General features: G+C 59.6%; 1 protein-coding gene across 1 annotated transcript in view; it reads right to left on the reverse strand.

Annotated features, from left to right (window-relative positions):
* The window catches only part of CCDC13 (coiled-coil domain containing 13), a 41,839-nt gene that overhangs the window by 10,682 nt on the left and 13,682 nt on the right, over positions 1 to 17,475 (reverse strand). The window contains 9 exon segments of the mRNA XM_090284611.1: positions 625 to 747; positions 2,843 to 2,926; positions 3,423 to 3,562; positions 5,473 to 5,679; positions 7,151 to 7,327; positions 9,934 to 10,095; positions 12,238 to 12,342; positions 13,547 to 13,663; positions 15,882 to 15,971. Of these exon segments, the coding sequence (XP_090140737.1) occupies positions 625 to 747; positions 2,843 to 2,926; positions 3,423 to 3,562; positions 5,473 to 5,679; positions 7,151 to 7,327; positions 9,934 to 10,095; positions 12,238 to 12,342; positions 13,547 to 13,663; positions 15,882 to 15,971 (1,205 nt within the window).

Raw genomic sequence — 17,475 nt, forward strand, 5'->3', positions numbered from 1 at the left:
TGTGCAGGTCACATGGTGAGGCCATGTGTTGGACTGGGCAGCTGCGTTTCTTGCCAAAAGGGTCACTTGAGTGAGGAGCACCGATTTATCTGAATGGAAACCTGTCAACAACCCCTTGGGGAAAACCATACTCCTGGGCCGCTGCCTCGGGCCACACGGTTCCCTTGCTGTCCCCAGGGGAGTCTCAGCTCCCCAGTTCTCAGCTGCTCTCTTCCTCTTGGCGATGCCTGACGCCAGTCTCACCGCCAGCGGCGCCCAGGACAGGGCCATGCTCATCATAAATTTTCAGTATTGGTGGAGACTTGACTGATTTAACTGCTCCAGAGAGTCTCTGCCCTGAGAGTCCTGCCTCATGTCTCCCTCCCTGCCACAGCCCCACTGGGAGCATGTAGGGCAAACCACAGTGTGACCACAGGGCCTCCAGGTTGTGGGGCTCTTGGGTGGGGATGTATGTGCACGGTGTCGGGTAATGCCCTGGACCAGCACTGTGGGAGCCAAACTCTCCAGTAAGGTGGCCCCAGTCATGGACGAGGCTGGCCCTGTCCCAAAGGGGTGCCCTGTGCCAGGCTGTTCGCCCTCCAACTACGCAGGCCCGTGCAAGTGAGCCCGGAGCCCAGGTGATACCGTTTCTGCAGGACAGTGACAAACTCGGTGAGCCGGTCGCGTTCCACCTCGGTAGCCTGCCAGAGAGCCTTGAACTCCATCACCTGTGCCTGCCAGCCTTTCTGTTCTGGGGAGTCCGAGAACCTGGGGACCAGGAGCAGGACCATGAGGTCATTTGAAGTGTTACCTGAAGATATAGTTACCCCATGATGGTAATACAGAGTTCTGGACATTCAGGGGTCCTCAGAGATGGCCAGAGAGAAGGACGTCAACCCAGCCCCTTCCAGCCCTCCCAGTCCTCCCCTGTTGGGTTCTCCTCAGCCCGCCGTTGCTGGCCTAGAGCTGCATCAGCACCTCTGCTCATCCGGTCCCTGTGGGGCCTGGGATTAGCCCGGCAGCTATGGCAATTGGCTTCTGGGGACCTGGGGTGCTCTGGGTCGCTGTGTGACCTGCGGCTGGCTTCCCGGCCGAGAGCCAGCCTGCCCCGGCGCTCCTTCATGTCCCAGCTCGGCTCCAGCCCAGCTGACTTTCTGCGAGTCCCGACACTTGGCTTTGTCCCTTGGTCCCTTCTGCTTCCCTCTTTACCACTGGGCCTGCCTGCCAGCCCCTTCCCTGCTGGCTGGGGTTACCCCAGCCCCCCAGAGGCCACGTGCATGAGAGGGAGTCTCAAGCTGCTCTCTGCTCCGCCCTCACCTTCCCCAGTGAGACCCAGGTGACCCGGCTTTGCTCTCCCAGCCTCACAGGACACAGGCACGCGAGCTCAGAGGCTGACGTGCTCTGTGGCCTCAGGCAGGTTTCCTCCCCTCTCTGGGCCCGGTCGTCCCTCCGCACAGGGACGGGGCTGCTTGAGTCGGGCTCTGAGGACAGGCTCCTGCACGTTCTGACTCCCAAACCTATTCTAAGGCCTTGCTGCTCAGAGTGTGGCCACCAAGTCGGCGGCTGGGGCATCACCTGTGAGCTTGGTGGAGATGCAGGACCCCAGTTTCTGCCCAAACTGGCCGCTGGCTGAGAACCCACATCCAGCCTGGCGGATCCCAGCTGGTCTGGGCACGCAGCGGCGGAAAGGAGCGGCAGGAAGGAGGAGCGGATTCCCTCACCCCCACCCCCCACTCCCAGGGATCCCACCAGTCTCCATGTCATCCCCGATGGACACATTCTCTGGGGTCGCTCCCACCCCACATACGCGGGTCCTGTCATTGATGGGAGGGGGACTGCAAGCTCCATGCAGGCAGGGCCTGCACGTGGTCAGGTTCAGTAAATATTTGTGTGTTGTGGGAGAAACAAGCTTGAGAACCAGCAGGCTGGGCAGCCCGGGAGCACGCTGGCTCCTACATCCCCGCGGAACGCAAGTGTCCCTCCCCGCACAGGCCTGGAAGGGGCCTCAGGGGGTCATCTCGTCCATCTCCCTGCTTCTACTGCTGTGACTGAAACCTCAGCGAGACAGCGCCTGCCCCTTCTCTCCGTGGCATGAGCCCCATGGCTCAGAGTTGGCTCTGTGCCCCCAGGTGCCCTCTGATGAGTGGGGCAGCTCAGGGCTGGCCTTGGCCCGTGGTCCCCATGCTGCCAAATGGCAGGCCAGAAGTGTCTCAGGCCTGTCTTGAGAAACAGAAGTGCGGGGAGGACCAGTTTGCCCAGAGCCACACAACCAGTCTAACTCCAGAGCTCTGGCCTGGAACTGGAGCTGGCCTGACCGAGGGTGGGGGTGGGGTGGGGCTGACAGCAGGGCCTGGGCCCAGTGACAGTGGGCAGGGCTCAGGACAGGGTTCAGAGGCGGGACAGAGCTTTCCTTTGTCTGTGAGCTGGCAGGAAGAACAAAGGGTGCATTTTAGCCCCAAGGCTTGATTCTATCAGGAAGATGAGGCCAGAGAATGGAGAGGATATCAGTGCCTTACGGTAGGAACATATGATGAGAAATGCCCCCCCTGGAGACCGGTTCTCAGTGGGCAAGAGAAGCAAGGGAAGGAGCTGGGCTCCCGGCCCCGGAAGATCCCTGCTCACTGCAGTGGCAGGAACGCCAGACTGCGACTCCGAGGCCAGGACCAGTTCTGGAGCCTACCCGCCTGCACGCGGCCCTGGACCTCCCTGACCCTCCCTGACCCTCCAAGTCCTTAAGTAGCCTTGGAAGAGCTGCTGGACTTGGTGTGGCCCCAGTTTCCCTCCTTTTAATGGGATGGCAGCCCTGGCTAAGCAGTCAAGGGTGGGAAGGACTGCGAGGGCCCGGGGCACCCTGGGTACTCACCTGGGTGGGGCCCCATGAGGGCTGGGCAGAGAAGGCCACGTGAGAGCAGACTCCACGAGTGTGTGGCCCAGGCTGGTCACGGAGCTGCGTGAAGGCAGAAGGGGCCCCGTCACCGCAGGAAGGCGGGCTGGGCCCTGCTGGGCCTCACTGGCTGGCCGGGGTGCGGGCCGGCAGGGACCTGGGGAGCCCGCGGAGCTGGGCGGGGCTGGCCCTCGCAGCAGCCCTGTGGGTTTGCTGCTCTTTCCAGGACGCTTGCTCAGAACGAGAGAACCAGGAGACATCAGAGCCTCGAACCATCCAACACAGGTCTGTGTTGTGAATCTTAGAAGCAGGTGAGTTCCACGAGGATTTTACAGGGAGCTGTAAGCAGACGCTCTCGAAGCGGGAATGTCTGGGCCTAACCGCTCCTTCACGCCGGTGCAGGGCTAATGGGAGGGGAGAGACCCACTCTTGGGAAGGGTAAGGCCACAGCCATCTTAAAAGTGCGCCCATGGCTTCCCAGCAGAGCCAGCGGGAAACATCCTGTCTCCTGAATAATTAACATTCACTTCCCAGTCCCTCCAGCTCATTTGTTACTTACCGAGAAGATCCAAGCCTGCCAACGTGATCGCCTGCCGAGGCTGGGGGCTTGGCCAGGCCCGGGTCCTCCAGGAGCTTGGAGTACGTGGGGCTGCCCTCGGGCCCGCTGGGCCTGTCGCCCTCGCCTTTATTTTGATGATACTGCAGGGAACAGACGTGGGTTCGATTCTCAGGGTTTGGCTCAGAGGCCTGGATAAGCCAGGAGGGGGCCTTGGCTTGATTTTGGGGCTTTCAGAGGATATGAAAGAGGCTTCTTTTCAGGACTGAAAAGCGAGGCCTGTTTGGTGAAGGCTCTCCTGGCATGATAATGACATCTAACAATGCCCCTCTTCAGAAAGGGAGCCACATGGTGTGAGGACATTCGGGTCCCAAAGGGAAGTGCATGGCAGCCTTGACGGCCTTCGGGACAGATCAGCGACTGAGGTCCTGAGTGGGCCCATCTCTGTCGGCAGCCCCACCCACACTGCCAGGTGTGACTGAGGCCAGCGCCTTTGTCAGCTGGAGACACTTGGATCTTCCAGACACCTGGAGCCAGAGAGGCTAGCAGAGGCTCAGCAAGGCCAGCAGCCTGGTGGGGAGGCTGGGCTTCCCAGGCTCTTATCCCTCCCCCACGCCCTCTTCTGGATATCCAGTGAGGCCTGGCTGAAGCAGGAACCCTGGGGACCCCAGCAGGAGGTCAGCAAGGCGTGGACCGTTGGTATGAGCCCCTGACCATCTGGCGTGCCCCAGCCCCGTGCATTCTGAGCAAACTTGTGGCATGCGCCAAGCTGTCTGGTGGGCAGCGTTCACCCCCACTGTCTGGAGACCTTTGAGGGAAGAATCAGTCTTCTTTTGGGTGCCTGGAGCCTGGAGGGTGGTGAGGTGAAGGTGCCATTTCAGGCTTCACTCCCTGGGATCCTGGGGGCCATGAGGAGATGCCCCCAGTCACTGCCACACCTACTCTGTCCCAGGGCCTTACTCATGCCCTGGCTCTCCCTCAGCCTCGGGGGCTTTGGCATTCTCTACTGCAGTCAACCCTGTGACTTCAGGGCGCACTGCCAGCACCAGCCAGCACCAGCCTGGGGCTGTGGGCTTCCTAGGCACCCATCCCGCGACTGGACCCGGAGCCCTGGGGACCTGTGGCTGTACCAGTGAACCTGGCTGTGTGGCTCCCTGGGCACTGGGAAACCTGTGTGAATGCCAAGGAATCCTTCTCCCCAGAGGTCACCAAATCCCCTCCCCCCAGCACCACGTGCCTGACCCCCACCAGCCCAGGCTGCACCCTCCAGGCATCGGCCAAGGCAAGACAGCTTCAGCAGCTCACGCGTTCCACACACATGTCCTGGGAGTCTGTGCGATGATGCTACCGTGGCCAGTGTCTCCTCTGGGGGAATTATGGGGAGAAAACTGGAAAATGTTCGCACAGTGTGACCAAAGTTTGGCTTAGGGATGCACAGAGAGTTCATAGAGTGCCCGGGAGGGGCAAATGGCAGAGGATGGGGACCCTGGAGCTTCCCAGAGGCACGCATACTAAGTAAGATGCAAAGGCTGCAGGCAGCTGGCCAGGCAGGGCTGCGGGGACGGAAAGGGAAAGCGTGCACACAGGCCTGGAGTGGGGAGAAAGCAGGGCTGAGCTAAATGGCATCCCCGTGGCCACAGTGTGGGGCAAAGAGAAGGGTGGCAGCAAGAGCTGGTCACGTGGTGCCCGCACGCTGGACCAGGAAGTGCGGCTTCCCACTACCCGGAATGGGAACATGAAGGCCGGCACTCGAGCCACCGTCTTGGATCAGGAGGCTGAGGGCCACAGCTGCGGAGGGACGGGTGAGCTGGAAGGAGCCTGGACCCTTGAGGCCTGCGTGAGGGCAGGGATGATGGGAAGCCGCGGACAGGTTGTATGCAGAGCAGGGAGCGGATGGGGTTTGTGCCTTAGAGAGGACAGGGGTGTGCAGAGCGGACTGGGGAGCCAGAGTGGCACCAGGAAAGACGAGGTGCGACCCGAATGAAGGCAGGTGGGAAGGCGTGGGAGCAGCCGGGATTTCCCCGGTGCAGGGCGGAGCCGGCGCCCTCCTCACCTGCGCACTGAGATGCCCGATCTCCAGCTCCAGCTGCCGCACCTTGGCCTCCCGCTCGGCCACCATGGCCCGCAGCTGGGCGACCAGGCTGCTGCTCTGCTGCGCCTCGTTGTTGAGCTGCTGGTCCAGGCAGTGCTGGGAGGCTCGTGTCTTCTCCTCCTGCAGACTCAGGCTTCCCAGGATCTCCTGTAGCTGCCTCAGCTGGTCCTGGGGTGGGGGGCCGAGCAGGCGGGGAGGCGAAGGTCAGCCTCGGGCCCTGAGTAAGGAAGGACACGGGATGCCCGCCCCTGCCGCCGCCAGCACCCCGCCACGCCCTGGGCCTGCAGGGACCTAACAGTGGGACACTGGTGTCCCTTGCAAAGCAGGAGGAACACCTTCTTGCCTGCGCTCAGGGGTTCACCAGGCAGGTGGCAGCCATGCCCTTTTCCTGGCCCCAAGTTTCTTCTCCCTGAGATTGGAGCCAAGAAGGACATCAAGGGGCTCTCGGGACAACAGAAAGCAGCTCAGATGGTGGCTCCTTGGCCAGCAGGGGTGATAGTTCGGTAAAAAGTAACCATATCCCACTGTGCTGGGAGACCTGGACGCCCCCCACCCCGTGGGACCCCTTCCACACCTGACTGAGGCCCTATTCCATGAAGATGTCCCAGAGGCCACTCATGAAGTGGAAGCTCCCTGCCGAGGGGCCAGAGAGGACCACGTCCATGACTTGGAATGAGGGGGGCTGCTGTCCTCACCTCAGGGTAGAGGACAAGGAGGCACAGAGAGCCCCAGGGGGGCGCTGCCGGTGAAGGGCAGGGCTGGGCCAGTTTGCGGCTCTCATCATGCCAGCTTCAGTGACAAAGGAAGGTGGCACCTCAGGGCGCCTCCAGCCCCATTCCTTACTTTAAAACTGGGAGCTGAGGCTCAGCGAGGGGATGCAACTGGTCTAGGGTCACACAGTGAGGTACCCACAGAGGCCGGCCCAGATTTCAGGTGCTCTGTGCCCCGCCCACCACCCCACAGGGGAAGCGATCGTGGACTAAAGGGGGTGCCTAAGCCAGCATGAGTTCCCCCAGGTGCTCTGCTCAACCAGGCACGGCACCACAAGCACAACTTGGAATTCAGAGACAAAACTCTGGGGCGCCCCCGGCCCCAGTAAGAACAGGCCAGGCTAAGGTTGGGACGGCAGCGCAGCGTTGCTAACCAAAGGCTTTCCAGCCGGATCAGCCTGGTTTGAACTCGGTTGTATGGTCTTGGATGACTTTACTAACCAACTGGAGTCTTAGTTTTCCCATCTGTGAAGTGGGAGTATAATACGTGACCCTAGGAGTTATGTTGGCCACTAACCATTATAAACTCGTCCCCAAGGGTCCAGACGGGGAGGGGCTGTGTGTTACCACACCAACAAGAGCTCGTACTAGCCCCCCAGATGTCCCTTCCATTGCTGGGGTGTACGCCTGTTCCTCCCTCTCGCCCAGTTCTTCCTCTTTTGGCTTGAGTCTGACGTGGGCCTCACACAGCATGACCCCTATTCACCCTCAGGCAGCCACTGGGCGGCTCCTGGCCCTGGGGCAGGGCTTTGGGGCTTCTGGGCCATGCAGGGGGCACCCAGGGGCAAGGGAGAGCTCCCCGTGGCGGGGCCCCGTTCCCCGGGGGTCCGGGGCCCTGGCTGCAGCCCCGCCCGAGCACTGGGCCGTACCATGAGGGCGTCGATGAGCTCGTCATCATGCTGACCCTTCTCCACCAGGGTCCCCATTTGACTCCTGAGGGTCTTCACTTCACTCGCCAGCACCTTGTTCCGGGACCTCACGCCCTCAGACTTCTTTTTCAGCTCTTCCAGCTCTCTCTGGAGGGTGTCCCGCTCACCAGCAAGCTTCTGGAAGTGGAAAGTGCAGTCCTGGGCGGGGGGCTGAGCGGGCCCTTGCTGCCATTCATGGGGAGACCCAGAGTGGGGAGGGGCCTTGTCCACAGCCACAGAGAGAGTCAATGGAGCCGGGGCCCCAACTCCCAGCTCTTGCCCGAGCACAGGGCAGACTGGACTAATGGATGACTGCGTCCCTCCCTCGGCTCCAGAGGATAGGCAGCTGCCCCCGCTCTGCCTGAGTCAGATGTGAGAGGACACCCCCTGGCCACCTCCGGGTCTGTCTTCCAGGGGCTGTCTCCAGACCTCACCCTGCCTAAGCCGGGGACAAGAGAGAAGCCGTGCTTTAGCCAACAGCACTCGGTCTAGGGTTCGGTGGGAAGCGCCTTGCTCCACCAGGAGCTAGAGCAAGAAGGGAGGCTCCACCTGCCATTCTGTCCATCTGTCTGTCCATCCGTCCGTCCATCCACTCCTTTCCTCAAGCACGCCACCCCAGGCCGCACCTCCGTGGATCAGCCACAAGCTGGGAACTCATAGCTGCCTTTAGAGCCTCTCATTCACTCATTCCTTCTGAAACATTTCCTGAGGGCCTCCTATGTGCTTGGCATTGTTATAGGTGCTGGGGACACAGCTGGGAACAAATCAGAGTCCTTGTCCCCAAGGAGCTGACACCATAGTGAGGGAGCAGACAGTGCCCAGTGGTGATAAATGCTAGCTGAAGGGCGGGGACGGATGGAGAGCAGCATTGTCAGGGGAGGCCTCTCTAAAAGGGTGGTGTCTGAGCAGAGACTGAAAGAGAAGAGGGCAAGTGCAAAGGCCCTGGGGTGGGACATGCATGGCTGGAGCTCAGTGAGTGGTGGTGGTGGTGGTGGGGTATGTCAAGGCAAGGTCAGAGGGGACAGAGGCCAAACTAGGCAAACCCTCAGAGCCAAGACTGAATCACAAATGAGGGTTTGGGGCAGTGGGGGACAGACTCTGCTTTGGTCTGGAAGGGTAATTATCACTGGAAAAAGGTCCCCAGATCCTTGGTGAACTTAGAGAAACAGAAACCAGTAGGACGTGAGGAGTCTCCAAGCCCACAGCTCTTTGCAGGGAGGCAGCCACTGTCCCCTCAGGCTCCGCTGTCTGCGCGCTGCAGGCCTGGGGGCGCCTAGCGGAGCAGGCACACACGGGAAACCCGTCCTGCCACAGACATGGCAGCTTACGGGTGGCCTGACGCGTCCTTCATACTCTCCTCTGTGTGAACGTGTCAGTCTCAGCTCGGTGCGCCACCAACCCAACACCTTCAGGTGTCAAGGCCCATGTCCCTGGGACGCACTCCCTGTCTTCCCTACCCAGCTGCTGCTCCCACCGAAAGTCCTTCATCATTCTTCCTGCCCCGCCCTGCCCACCACATCCGTCACTGAGCCCCAGAAAGTCGATCCTCAATGTCCCAGGTGTCCAGTCCTTCTGCTTGAGTCCTGCCATCTTGGTGCAGGTCCTTGGGCTTGTCTCCTGCCCCGACCCAGCCCCATGGCTGACCATGTGACCTTTCCAAAACACAGGCTGACCACGTCCCTCCACAACTTATATCTCTTTGCTGGTTCTCCACTGCCTTTGAGATAAAAGTCCAAATCCCTGGGCAGCACACAAGGCCCTGCAGGACCTGCCCGGGCCCACTGTTCCCTTCCTCACACCTGAGGGCCTAGGATGGCGGGAGGTACAATGTGGCTGGTCACAACCAGGGCCTAGCACGGGGCTGTCACAAAGGTCCTCTCCCTGTTAGGCAGCCCATGGACGGGGCCACTGAAGTGGGACTGCTCAGGCTTCCAGCATCCCCTCTTTAAGGAGGCCCCTACTCCCCACTGTCAGACTGAGTTTGGGGAGACTGACTCATTCCCCAGACCCCGGGGCAGACATGTGAAGTCTGGCCAATCAGAGCATCCTGTACCCTGAACTGTAGCGATTGGCTCAGCTAGGATGGGAACATGGCCTAAGTCAGCCAATGACACTTAATTCTGGGACTCTATCAGAACTCCCAGGAGCCCTTCATGGGGGCTGGGTTGGAGGACTGAAGCTGGGATTGTCAGGAGTCCCCATGGGCAAGAATGAAGCTAACCCAGGAGATAGTGGTGCTGAGACGGGGTGCCAGATCTCTGGATTCATCTGTGCCCAGAGCGAGGCCACCTCTAGACTGTTTGATGACGAGGACAAACTCATCCTCTTTATGGATCAGCCTGGTGGAGTCTGGCTTCTGACACCCCCTGTTCAGCCAGGGAGACGCAGGCCCTGGAGCTGGGCCCAGCCAGCCCACCTCTTCCATCAGCCCGGAGCTCTCCTCCTTTCAGGCCATCTAACTAACCCTAGCACATGCCTGGGACTGGGACGCTGTCCTCCTCCTTTTAGAGTGGAAGTTTCGGATCCAGCATCTCTCAACCAGCCAGGCTGGGGCCACCCAAAGTTCATGGAATGGGCTCTGGGCGAGGAGCCGGTCAGGTGGCTCAAGCTGGACTGACAGGATGTGAGGAACACACAGAGGCGACCCAAACCCCCGGTGTCCCCTGCCTCTCAGGGGATGCCTCCGAGTCCTTGCTGGGGTGGCCATGCTCTCCAGCTGACACCCCCGGGCACGCATGCCTTACCTCCCAGCTTTCCTGTTTTTCCCTTTCCAGGTTGCGGATTCTCAGCAGGTTTTTCTCCTGTGCTGACAGCTTCCTTGGGTCTGGACAGACAGACAGCTCATCACTGGCTGTCCCCACAGACCGGCTCTGGGTCTGTCCCAGCTGTTTCTCAAGCTCTCGAACCTGGGGGTGGGAAGACTCATTGTTTCACAAGCGCGGTCTGCGGTCAGACTCAGCTGCTCAGGGGCCCGCCCTGAGGTGGGGCGGGAGACTCCACCAGACAGATGGACGTGGACATGCAGATGAGAGGGGCCAAGGTGGGGAGGGATCTGAGGTGGCACCTTGAGCAAAACGAGAGAAGACACTAGAGAGGTTTAGCTTGGAAAAGAGAAACTTCAAGGTAAATGAAGAGAATCACCCCTTTTCTGAGGGTCTTCAGGCTGAGAAGCAGACGTGTGGCCCCAGGAACTTCGGAGGGAGAGAGAGGAGAATCTCAGTGAAGAACCCTAACAGACAGACCACCTGAGACGCCGTGTGCTTCTTGGGGGGCTCTGGGTGCCTGGCCACTCGCAAAAGATGCTGCTGAGGGAGGGCAGAGCTTGGAGGCAGAGAGGCCAGCTCAAAGCCTCACTGGCTGTGTGACTGTGCACAAATTACTTAACTTCTCTGAATCTCAGGTCTGTCATCTGTGAAATGGCCCTAAGGGGACACCCTGATAATGCTGTTATGAGCATTCAGTGCCCTGAACTTGTCTGAGCCTGGGAAGCCCCAAGACACTTCTTGGAATGACAAATCTTGGGTTCCACTGCAGACCAACAAGTCAGAGCTCCAGGGGAAGGACGGGGAGGACCTGCGTTTTAAACAAGTGCCATGAGTGATATTTAGGATTACGCAGCTTCGAGAGACCTTAGGGCAGCCCAGGTGAAGCCCTCAGCACAGAGTCCAGCACTCAAAGGCTCTCATCTCGACAAGAGGCCAGTAGGTGTCATTCCACAGGATGATGCCTTTATTACACTGGGGATCAAGTGGATAATTCCTAGGGCCCTTCTAACCCTGGTTCCCATGCCGACACAACATAAACGAGGGAACGAAGTTGAGTAAACCTGAGCCAGGGCCAAAATTCACTAAGTTCACCAGTGAAGGGCAGCCTGCGCAAACACCTGTCAGCGCCCTCGTGTGGCGCTGCGTGGTAATTCCATTAAGCATTAAAGAACACAGGATTGCTTTTAATCGTTTATTTACACAATTTAACAACAGTAATGAACATGCTCATTATGTCCAAGCACTGTGCTTAACGAGTGTTATTTCATTTAACTCTCAAAAACCCAAGAGAGAAATACAGCACTAGCATCTCCATTTTACAGGCAAGGAGACTGAGGCCCGGGGGAGTGATTTGCCCAAGGTCAGAGAACCTGTAGATCAGTGACTCAGGCCAGACACAAACCTAGGTCTCCTGAACCCCAAGACCTCACACTGGTCATCAGCTACAGTTTTTCGGAGACCTTTCCCCCTCGGTGTTGGCTTCAAGGGTCCAGCAGGAAACCCTGAGGATAAAAGCCACCCAGAAGCTGTGACCCTGAAGTCCCTGGGGCTAAGGGACTTGGCAACTGTGGAAGCTATACACCTACTGGGGTTTCTTGGTTTGAAGGCAAAAACGAGGAAAAAGTAGCCATGGCTCCCTCGGTACAGCGCTTCCTCCATGCCTGGCACCGTGCTGAGCATTTGACACACACTGACTCATCCAGCCCTGCTGAGAAGCCTGGGGGGTCGGCACTGCCATAACCCATGTATACAGATGAGGAAACCGAGGCACAGAGAGGTGAAGTCCCTTGCCCGGGGCCACACAGCTGATGAGTGGAAAGCTGGGATTTGAGTCCAAGCACTTGGGCCCTGGAGCCCCTACTTGTAGCCTCAAAGGAGACTTCAAATATTTAGAACATAAAGAGGGAGACAAAGCTAAGTTTTTATGGAGTAATTAAAACTTTTAAAAGTCTACAAGCATCTGGACAAAACTGGAAAAAGCCTACAGAGTACACTAGTCACGCAAATTTACATAAAACTCAGGGCAAAAAAATATGCCTGGAGTCAAATAAATCAAAGGCTTTGGCATTTGTTGGGCGCCAGTGCCTGGCACATGGTAACGGTTATATAAATGCTTATTCGTTAAGTAACAAATTAAAATCAGGCTGGGCGGGGAGAATGTGGAACAACGACCCTGCAGGAGGCCTTTTCTGGGCTCTGCGTCTGCTGCAGGCCGGTGCGGGTCCTTCTGGGGCCTTTCAAGCCCTGTGTTCTGGGCCAGGAGACGTGTGATGACTCACTCACCTTACTCTGCAAAACGAGAATCTGTTGCGCTCGGCCCCTCCAGGTCCCTGGTGAGGACAGAAGCTGCTGGATGTTCACATCTTCCCCAACCTCGCTGGCCAATGCCTGAAAAGGGCGGGGTCTTCAGTGAGGCCAGGAGAGAGGGGGCCCCAGCAGAGCCCCCATGCTGCTGCCTGGTCAGAGGCTCCCACAAGGCCCAGACGCTGCCTGCTCAACCTTCCTCCCACCCCCAAAGGCCGGCTGACCACACTCCAAGAGCAGCTCCCCCTGGGAAAGTGGTAGACCCCTCATCCCCCAGCATTTCTTGGCGATGATCGGAGTGGCCAGGAAACTGCCGACAGTGCCCAGATGTGGCCCCTCGCTCCTGACACATTCTGGGATGAGTGAACCACAAAACTGACCAAGACCTGCTTCCTTAATTTGTTCTTGGTCCCCTAGACCTGAGCTCGCTCTGGACGGCTCCAGGAAGTGCATTCCCACAGGCCCTCGCCTTCTGTGCAAAGCCACCGACAAGGGGCCACGTCTGAGAGCAGCAAGAAAGAGGGCTTCTGAGTGTCGCTCAGGGATGCTCGGTTCCAGCGCTGCGGCTGTTAACAGGGGGTGTTCAGGCCCCACCTCCAGGCTTCGGGGTGGAACCGACTCGCTCAGCTTGGGCCCGGGGCCACTCTGAAGCCTGTCACGGAAACCTGAGCTAGCGTATCAAGTCTCTGGGGCTTGTTTGTACAATAGAGCACTGTTTTGGAAATCTTGGCTGGTCTGAGTGGTTCCAGCAGGAAAGACAAACGTCAGAGAATTCACTGTAAATACAAATAAATAATGAACCAGCTGGGCCTGCATCCCAAGTCTGAGGATTTTCCTTTGAAAGGTGCCTTTAATACACAAACAACCTATTCATTTCCTAATATTATAGATAGCAGAGGGCAGGAGGCAGGTCTTGTCAGGCTTCCAAGTCCAAGGTGGCTTAGGAAGGAAAGACCCAGGATCCGCTGGGGTGCACACAGCACAGGGAAGATTGTAAGGGCTCTGCCTGGTTGGACGGCATGGTCTCCCTTGGTCTGCAGTTGGGCAGGCATGACAAGGGCATGTAGGCAGGGCCCCTTGGGCAGCCAGCGACCCACTCACCAAATGGGGCTGTTGCTAGAGCTGGTGGAAGGATGCTACTAGATCTGGAGTGTGACCCAAAGCAAGCAGCATGGTGTTCACAGGGCCAAGCCTTCTTCAGTCCCTTAATGGGACCCGTTATCCCTGTTAACACCCCGTCCCGATCCCAGCCCCAGCCAAGGAGACCCACAGCCTAGCTCTGAAGTACCTTCTGGGCCACCCGGAGCTCCTGCTTCAGGGACTGGGCCTGGTTGCGGAGGTCGCTCATCTTCAGGTTGGCGGCTGCCAGCCTGTCCTGCAAGGCCTTCACCTCTGGCGCCTCCGGCTGGCGGGGGAGACAGGATGGCGAGCGGCCACTTGTTGCCGCAACAGGAATAATGATCGTAGCCCGAATGTATCCAAGCATGTGCTGGGTGCCAGGCCGGGTGCTCAGCAAGGAGCAACTCCGTCCTCACAGGCCCCGGTGTGGCAGGGTCTATGGTCACCCCCTAGAGACCCAGCACAGAGGCTGGAGGAGGGTGGGTCCCCTGGCTTGGGGTACCTGGCTGGGAACGGACAGTGTGGATGTGAGTCCCGGCAGCCCGGCTCTATATCTAGAACCCCGTTTCCTCATCTGCAAAATGGGGGTATGCAAAGCCAGCTTCCAGGGACTGGGCATGTGGATAGGATGACCGATGTTCAGGGCGCCGTCGGGGCAGGTTCTGACAGAGGGCAGTGCCAGGGGGTCTGAGCTGACCTGGGTGGGCAGCTGGTAGAGGGGGCTGAGGGCCCGACGGTGCTCTGGTTGGGGCCGGGCCCACAGGTGTGCACAGCGATCACCCCCTCTGCCACGGGGCCCAGTCCTCCCGTCCTGGGCAGCGGGGCCAACCCTGCCCTCTGCCATTTCAGAGCTGTTTCTGCCCAGAGTGAAATTCCTCGGGCTTTGTTGGGGGCTTGTTTTCTTTGAGGAAATAACTGAGACCCGGCCCGTGGGGGGCAGACATGCCAAAGCCAGTCACACCACTGGCCCTGCAGCCCCAGCCAGGGAGGGCCGCCCGCTCCCCCCTGCAATGAGGAGCGAGCCTGCAGGCCCTTGGCAGTGTAGGGGGGGACATTGCTTTTGTTCTCTCTCGGATCAGAAGAGGCCCAGAAAAAACACATGGTGCTGATGAATTGGGACTGGCAGCCCATCACCCACTCTCCTGTCAGAGACCTTCCTGGCTCCCTGCAGCCACAGAAGAAAGCTGGAACTGCCACTCCAGCTGCCACTCAAGTCTGCCCTCCATGGGGGCCCCACCCCCGCTTTCTCTGGCTCCTGTTCCCCACTCCCTCTCATGGGCCCTGGGCCTCAGGCAAATGTCAGCCAGCTGGCTCCCAGCTAGCAAACATGATAGAAGTACTGACCGCTTCCCAGCCTCTGAGCCTTGGCTTGCCTGTTGGGAGGCCCTCCCCCACGTCCCCTCTCCAGCCAGACCCCACTCCGGGACCCCCTCCACGCCCCCTCCGGGACCCCCTCCATGCCCCCTCCCAGCCACCTCAGGCACCCCTGTCCCCTCCTTCCTCCAGTATGGCCATTCATCTCTCCTCTTGGACTCCCTGCTGGACAGAGGCCTCGTCTGATTCTCTGGGTCCCAGGTCTCAACAGGGGCCTGGGCAAGTGCTTTCCCATCCAGGGCAGCCCTGCTCAGGGTCAGCACATGGACAAGCTCAACGCTCTGGATAAACCAGGGGCTGCTCAGCATGGTGCTCGGAGCCGGGAAAGGGCCCGAACGCTCCGGCCGGCCCCTGCTGAGAGTGGAGCCCCTCTTCTGCCTCCCCAGCAATGAGCAGGTTACACAAGACGGGCCCTCAGGAACCCGAGGGGCCCCTCACTGCACGTGGAGGACTGACTTTTCCTTGGGACAGGCAGGAAGCAGCTCGGTGTGGAGCTGTAGGCAGGTGGGAGGAGGGGCTGGGGAAGGAGCCCTGGACTGGAGTTTTGGGGCTTGGACCCCTGGCTCTCCCACTGGTCTGGCTTCCCGCTTGTTCTAGAGACCCCGGTGCCATCTTCTGTCCAGCTGTGGCTCTGCGCCCCTCCCCGGTAGCCCACGGGGTCATGGAGCTGCAGCTCCCACCTCCTGGGTTTCGTCGGCTGCTGCCTAAAACAGAATCTTGGGAACAAGCCCCCGTCCCCATTGCCGCTTTCCTCTGTAGACTTGGAGCGTCACAACATAAACTGCCCCCCAGAGGCAGGGCTCCGTGGGGGCAGTAGTGAGCTTCCTGTCCCTGGGGTGAGGTAGAGGTCGATGTCTCCCCAGTGGGCTGAGAGTGGGCAGTCAGCTGGATGAAGCCCTGAAATTCTAGGGTTCTGGGATCTGCAGGCACCTCCTGACCCCCCTCTCTGGGGACTGAATCAGCCTCCACTGGGGCTCCCTGATGGCTGTCCTGGGGACCCTGTGATGGTGACACTGGCTCCCCAATGGGGTGGGCGCGGGCCTGGACAGAGGTCCCTACATTCCATGGAAGAGGGGAGATCTGGGCTGGTGGCTGCCTCACTGACTCCCCGCCCAGAGGAGAATTCATACCAAGGTTCCGTCTCCCATCTGGGCCCTCGGCGGCTTAGCTCCTGCGTCGGTGGCCCCCTTGGCGGGCAGCCTGGCCAGGGCCGTCTGCAGCTGAAAGAGCAAACCCCACACTTAGTATTTGAGTCTGCTTGGCAATGGTGGCACCTGGAGCACTCTGATGCCACCCCTGGGGGCGTGGGTACCGGCTGCAGCGGTGGCCTTCCAGCACACGTTGGGGTGACCAGCGGAAGCACCTCACTTACTGACTGCGATGGGAGAGGATTTAATGGATCACCTGCCTGTCTCCCCAGCCACACCAGGGAGCAGCGCTGGGAAGCACTAACAACTTCATTAGTAGCATCCTGGAGTGCTAACGATGGCCTGGGCGCGGAGGGTGAAGGCATGAGAGCCTTTGGGTTGCAGACGAGGAGACACTGAGGATCCGGCTGCGTGGCCCATGGCCTGGTTGCCACGACCATCACCATACACAGGCAGCCAGCAGAGCCTTCATGGGTTTCCCCATTGCTCCTCACACGGAGACCATGGCCTGTCTAACAAGGCGGGGCATGACCCCCCTCCACCTCTGTGACCTGATCTTGCTCCACTCTTAGCCTCTCCAGTCCCCTTTCAGACCTTCTTCCCCACTCAGGGCCTTCAGAGCTGTGGGGTCCTCTGCAGCGAGGCTCCTCCCCCACCTCTCTGAATCTGCCCCTTCTCCTCCTGCAGGGACATCTCCCGCATCCCCCACCCTCACCTCCCATGTAGGCTCCTCCTCTAAGAGGCCCTGGGTGCTGGTCTCTATCTCCCAGGAGGGCAACGACCAGGCCTATTTTGCTCCCCACGGTCTCCCCAGGGCCTGGCGCAGAGCCCGAGACGGCTCTCAGAAATGTGCTGCAGAGTAAGAGGCTCCGGTTCCATGCCAAGTGCAGTGACCGAGGAGGCTCTGGAGAGCGAGGGCACTGGATCTGAAACCCGGCACCAGCACATTCTGCGCGGCTCGAGAAACCTCTTAACCTCTTCCAGCCCCGGCTCCTTCAGCCACACAAGGAGACGCTGCACGTGGGCCCCACTCTGGCTCCCGAGGGACCACGAACTGCGTGGGCTGCGCCCTCGGCCGCCTGGATGGCTTTGCGATGAGCTGTGGGAGGGGAGGGGGCAGCAGAAAGCGGAAGGTGGACAGAAGTGAGACCAGCTGGTGCAGTGCTCCTGGCTCCAGCTTCCGAGGATCCCTGGAGGTAACAGTGTTCATCTAGCGCTCACTGCATGCGAGGTCCTGTTCTGAGCATTTGGCGATGTGACGTCATTGAGTCCTCAGAGCACCTCAGGGTGCGTGCTCTGATGGCTGCCATGTGGCAGACGGGGGAGACTAAGGCAGAGAGTGTTTGTAAAGTGCTCAAAGTCACAAAGCAAGTCGGGGAAGGAGCTGAGGTCCTCAGCCAGGCAGCCGGGCTCCAAGTCCGTGTCCTCACCTCTGCGCTGGGCTGCCTCTCCGTGCCCCGTGGGCCCTCACTTCTCAACACACTTTCCCCTCTCAGGATGTGACAAAAACTGAGAATCTCATCGCAGTCACTGACCCACGAGCCCTCCAGAAGGACCCAAAGCGCCTCAGTGTGGC

This window comes from Furipterus horrens, unplaced genomic scaffold (assembly GCF_987537825.1).
Source record: "Furipterus horrens unplaced genomic scaffold, mFurHor1.1.pri manual_scaffold_7, whole genome shotgun sequence".
In the NCBI taxonomy this organism is placed as follows: domain Eukaryota; kingdom Metazoa; phylum Chordata; class Mammalia; order Chiroptera; family Furipteridae; genus Furipterus; species Furipterus horrens.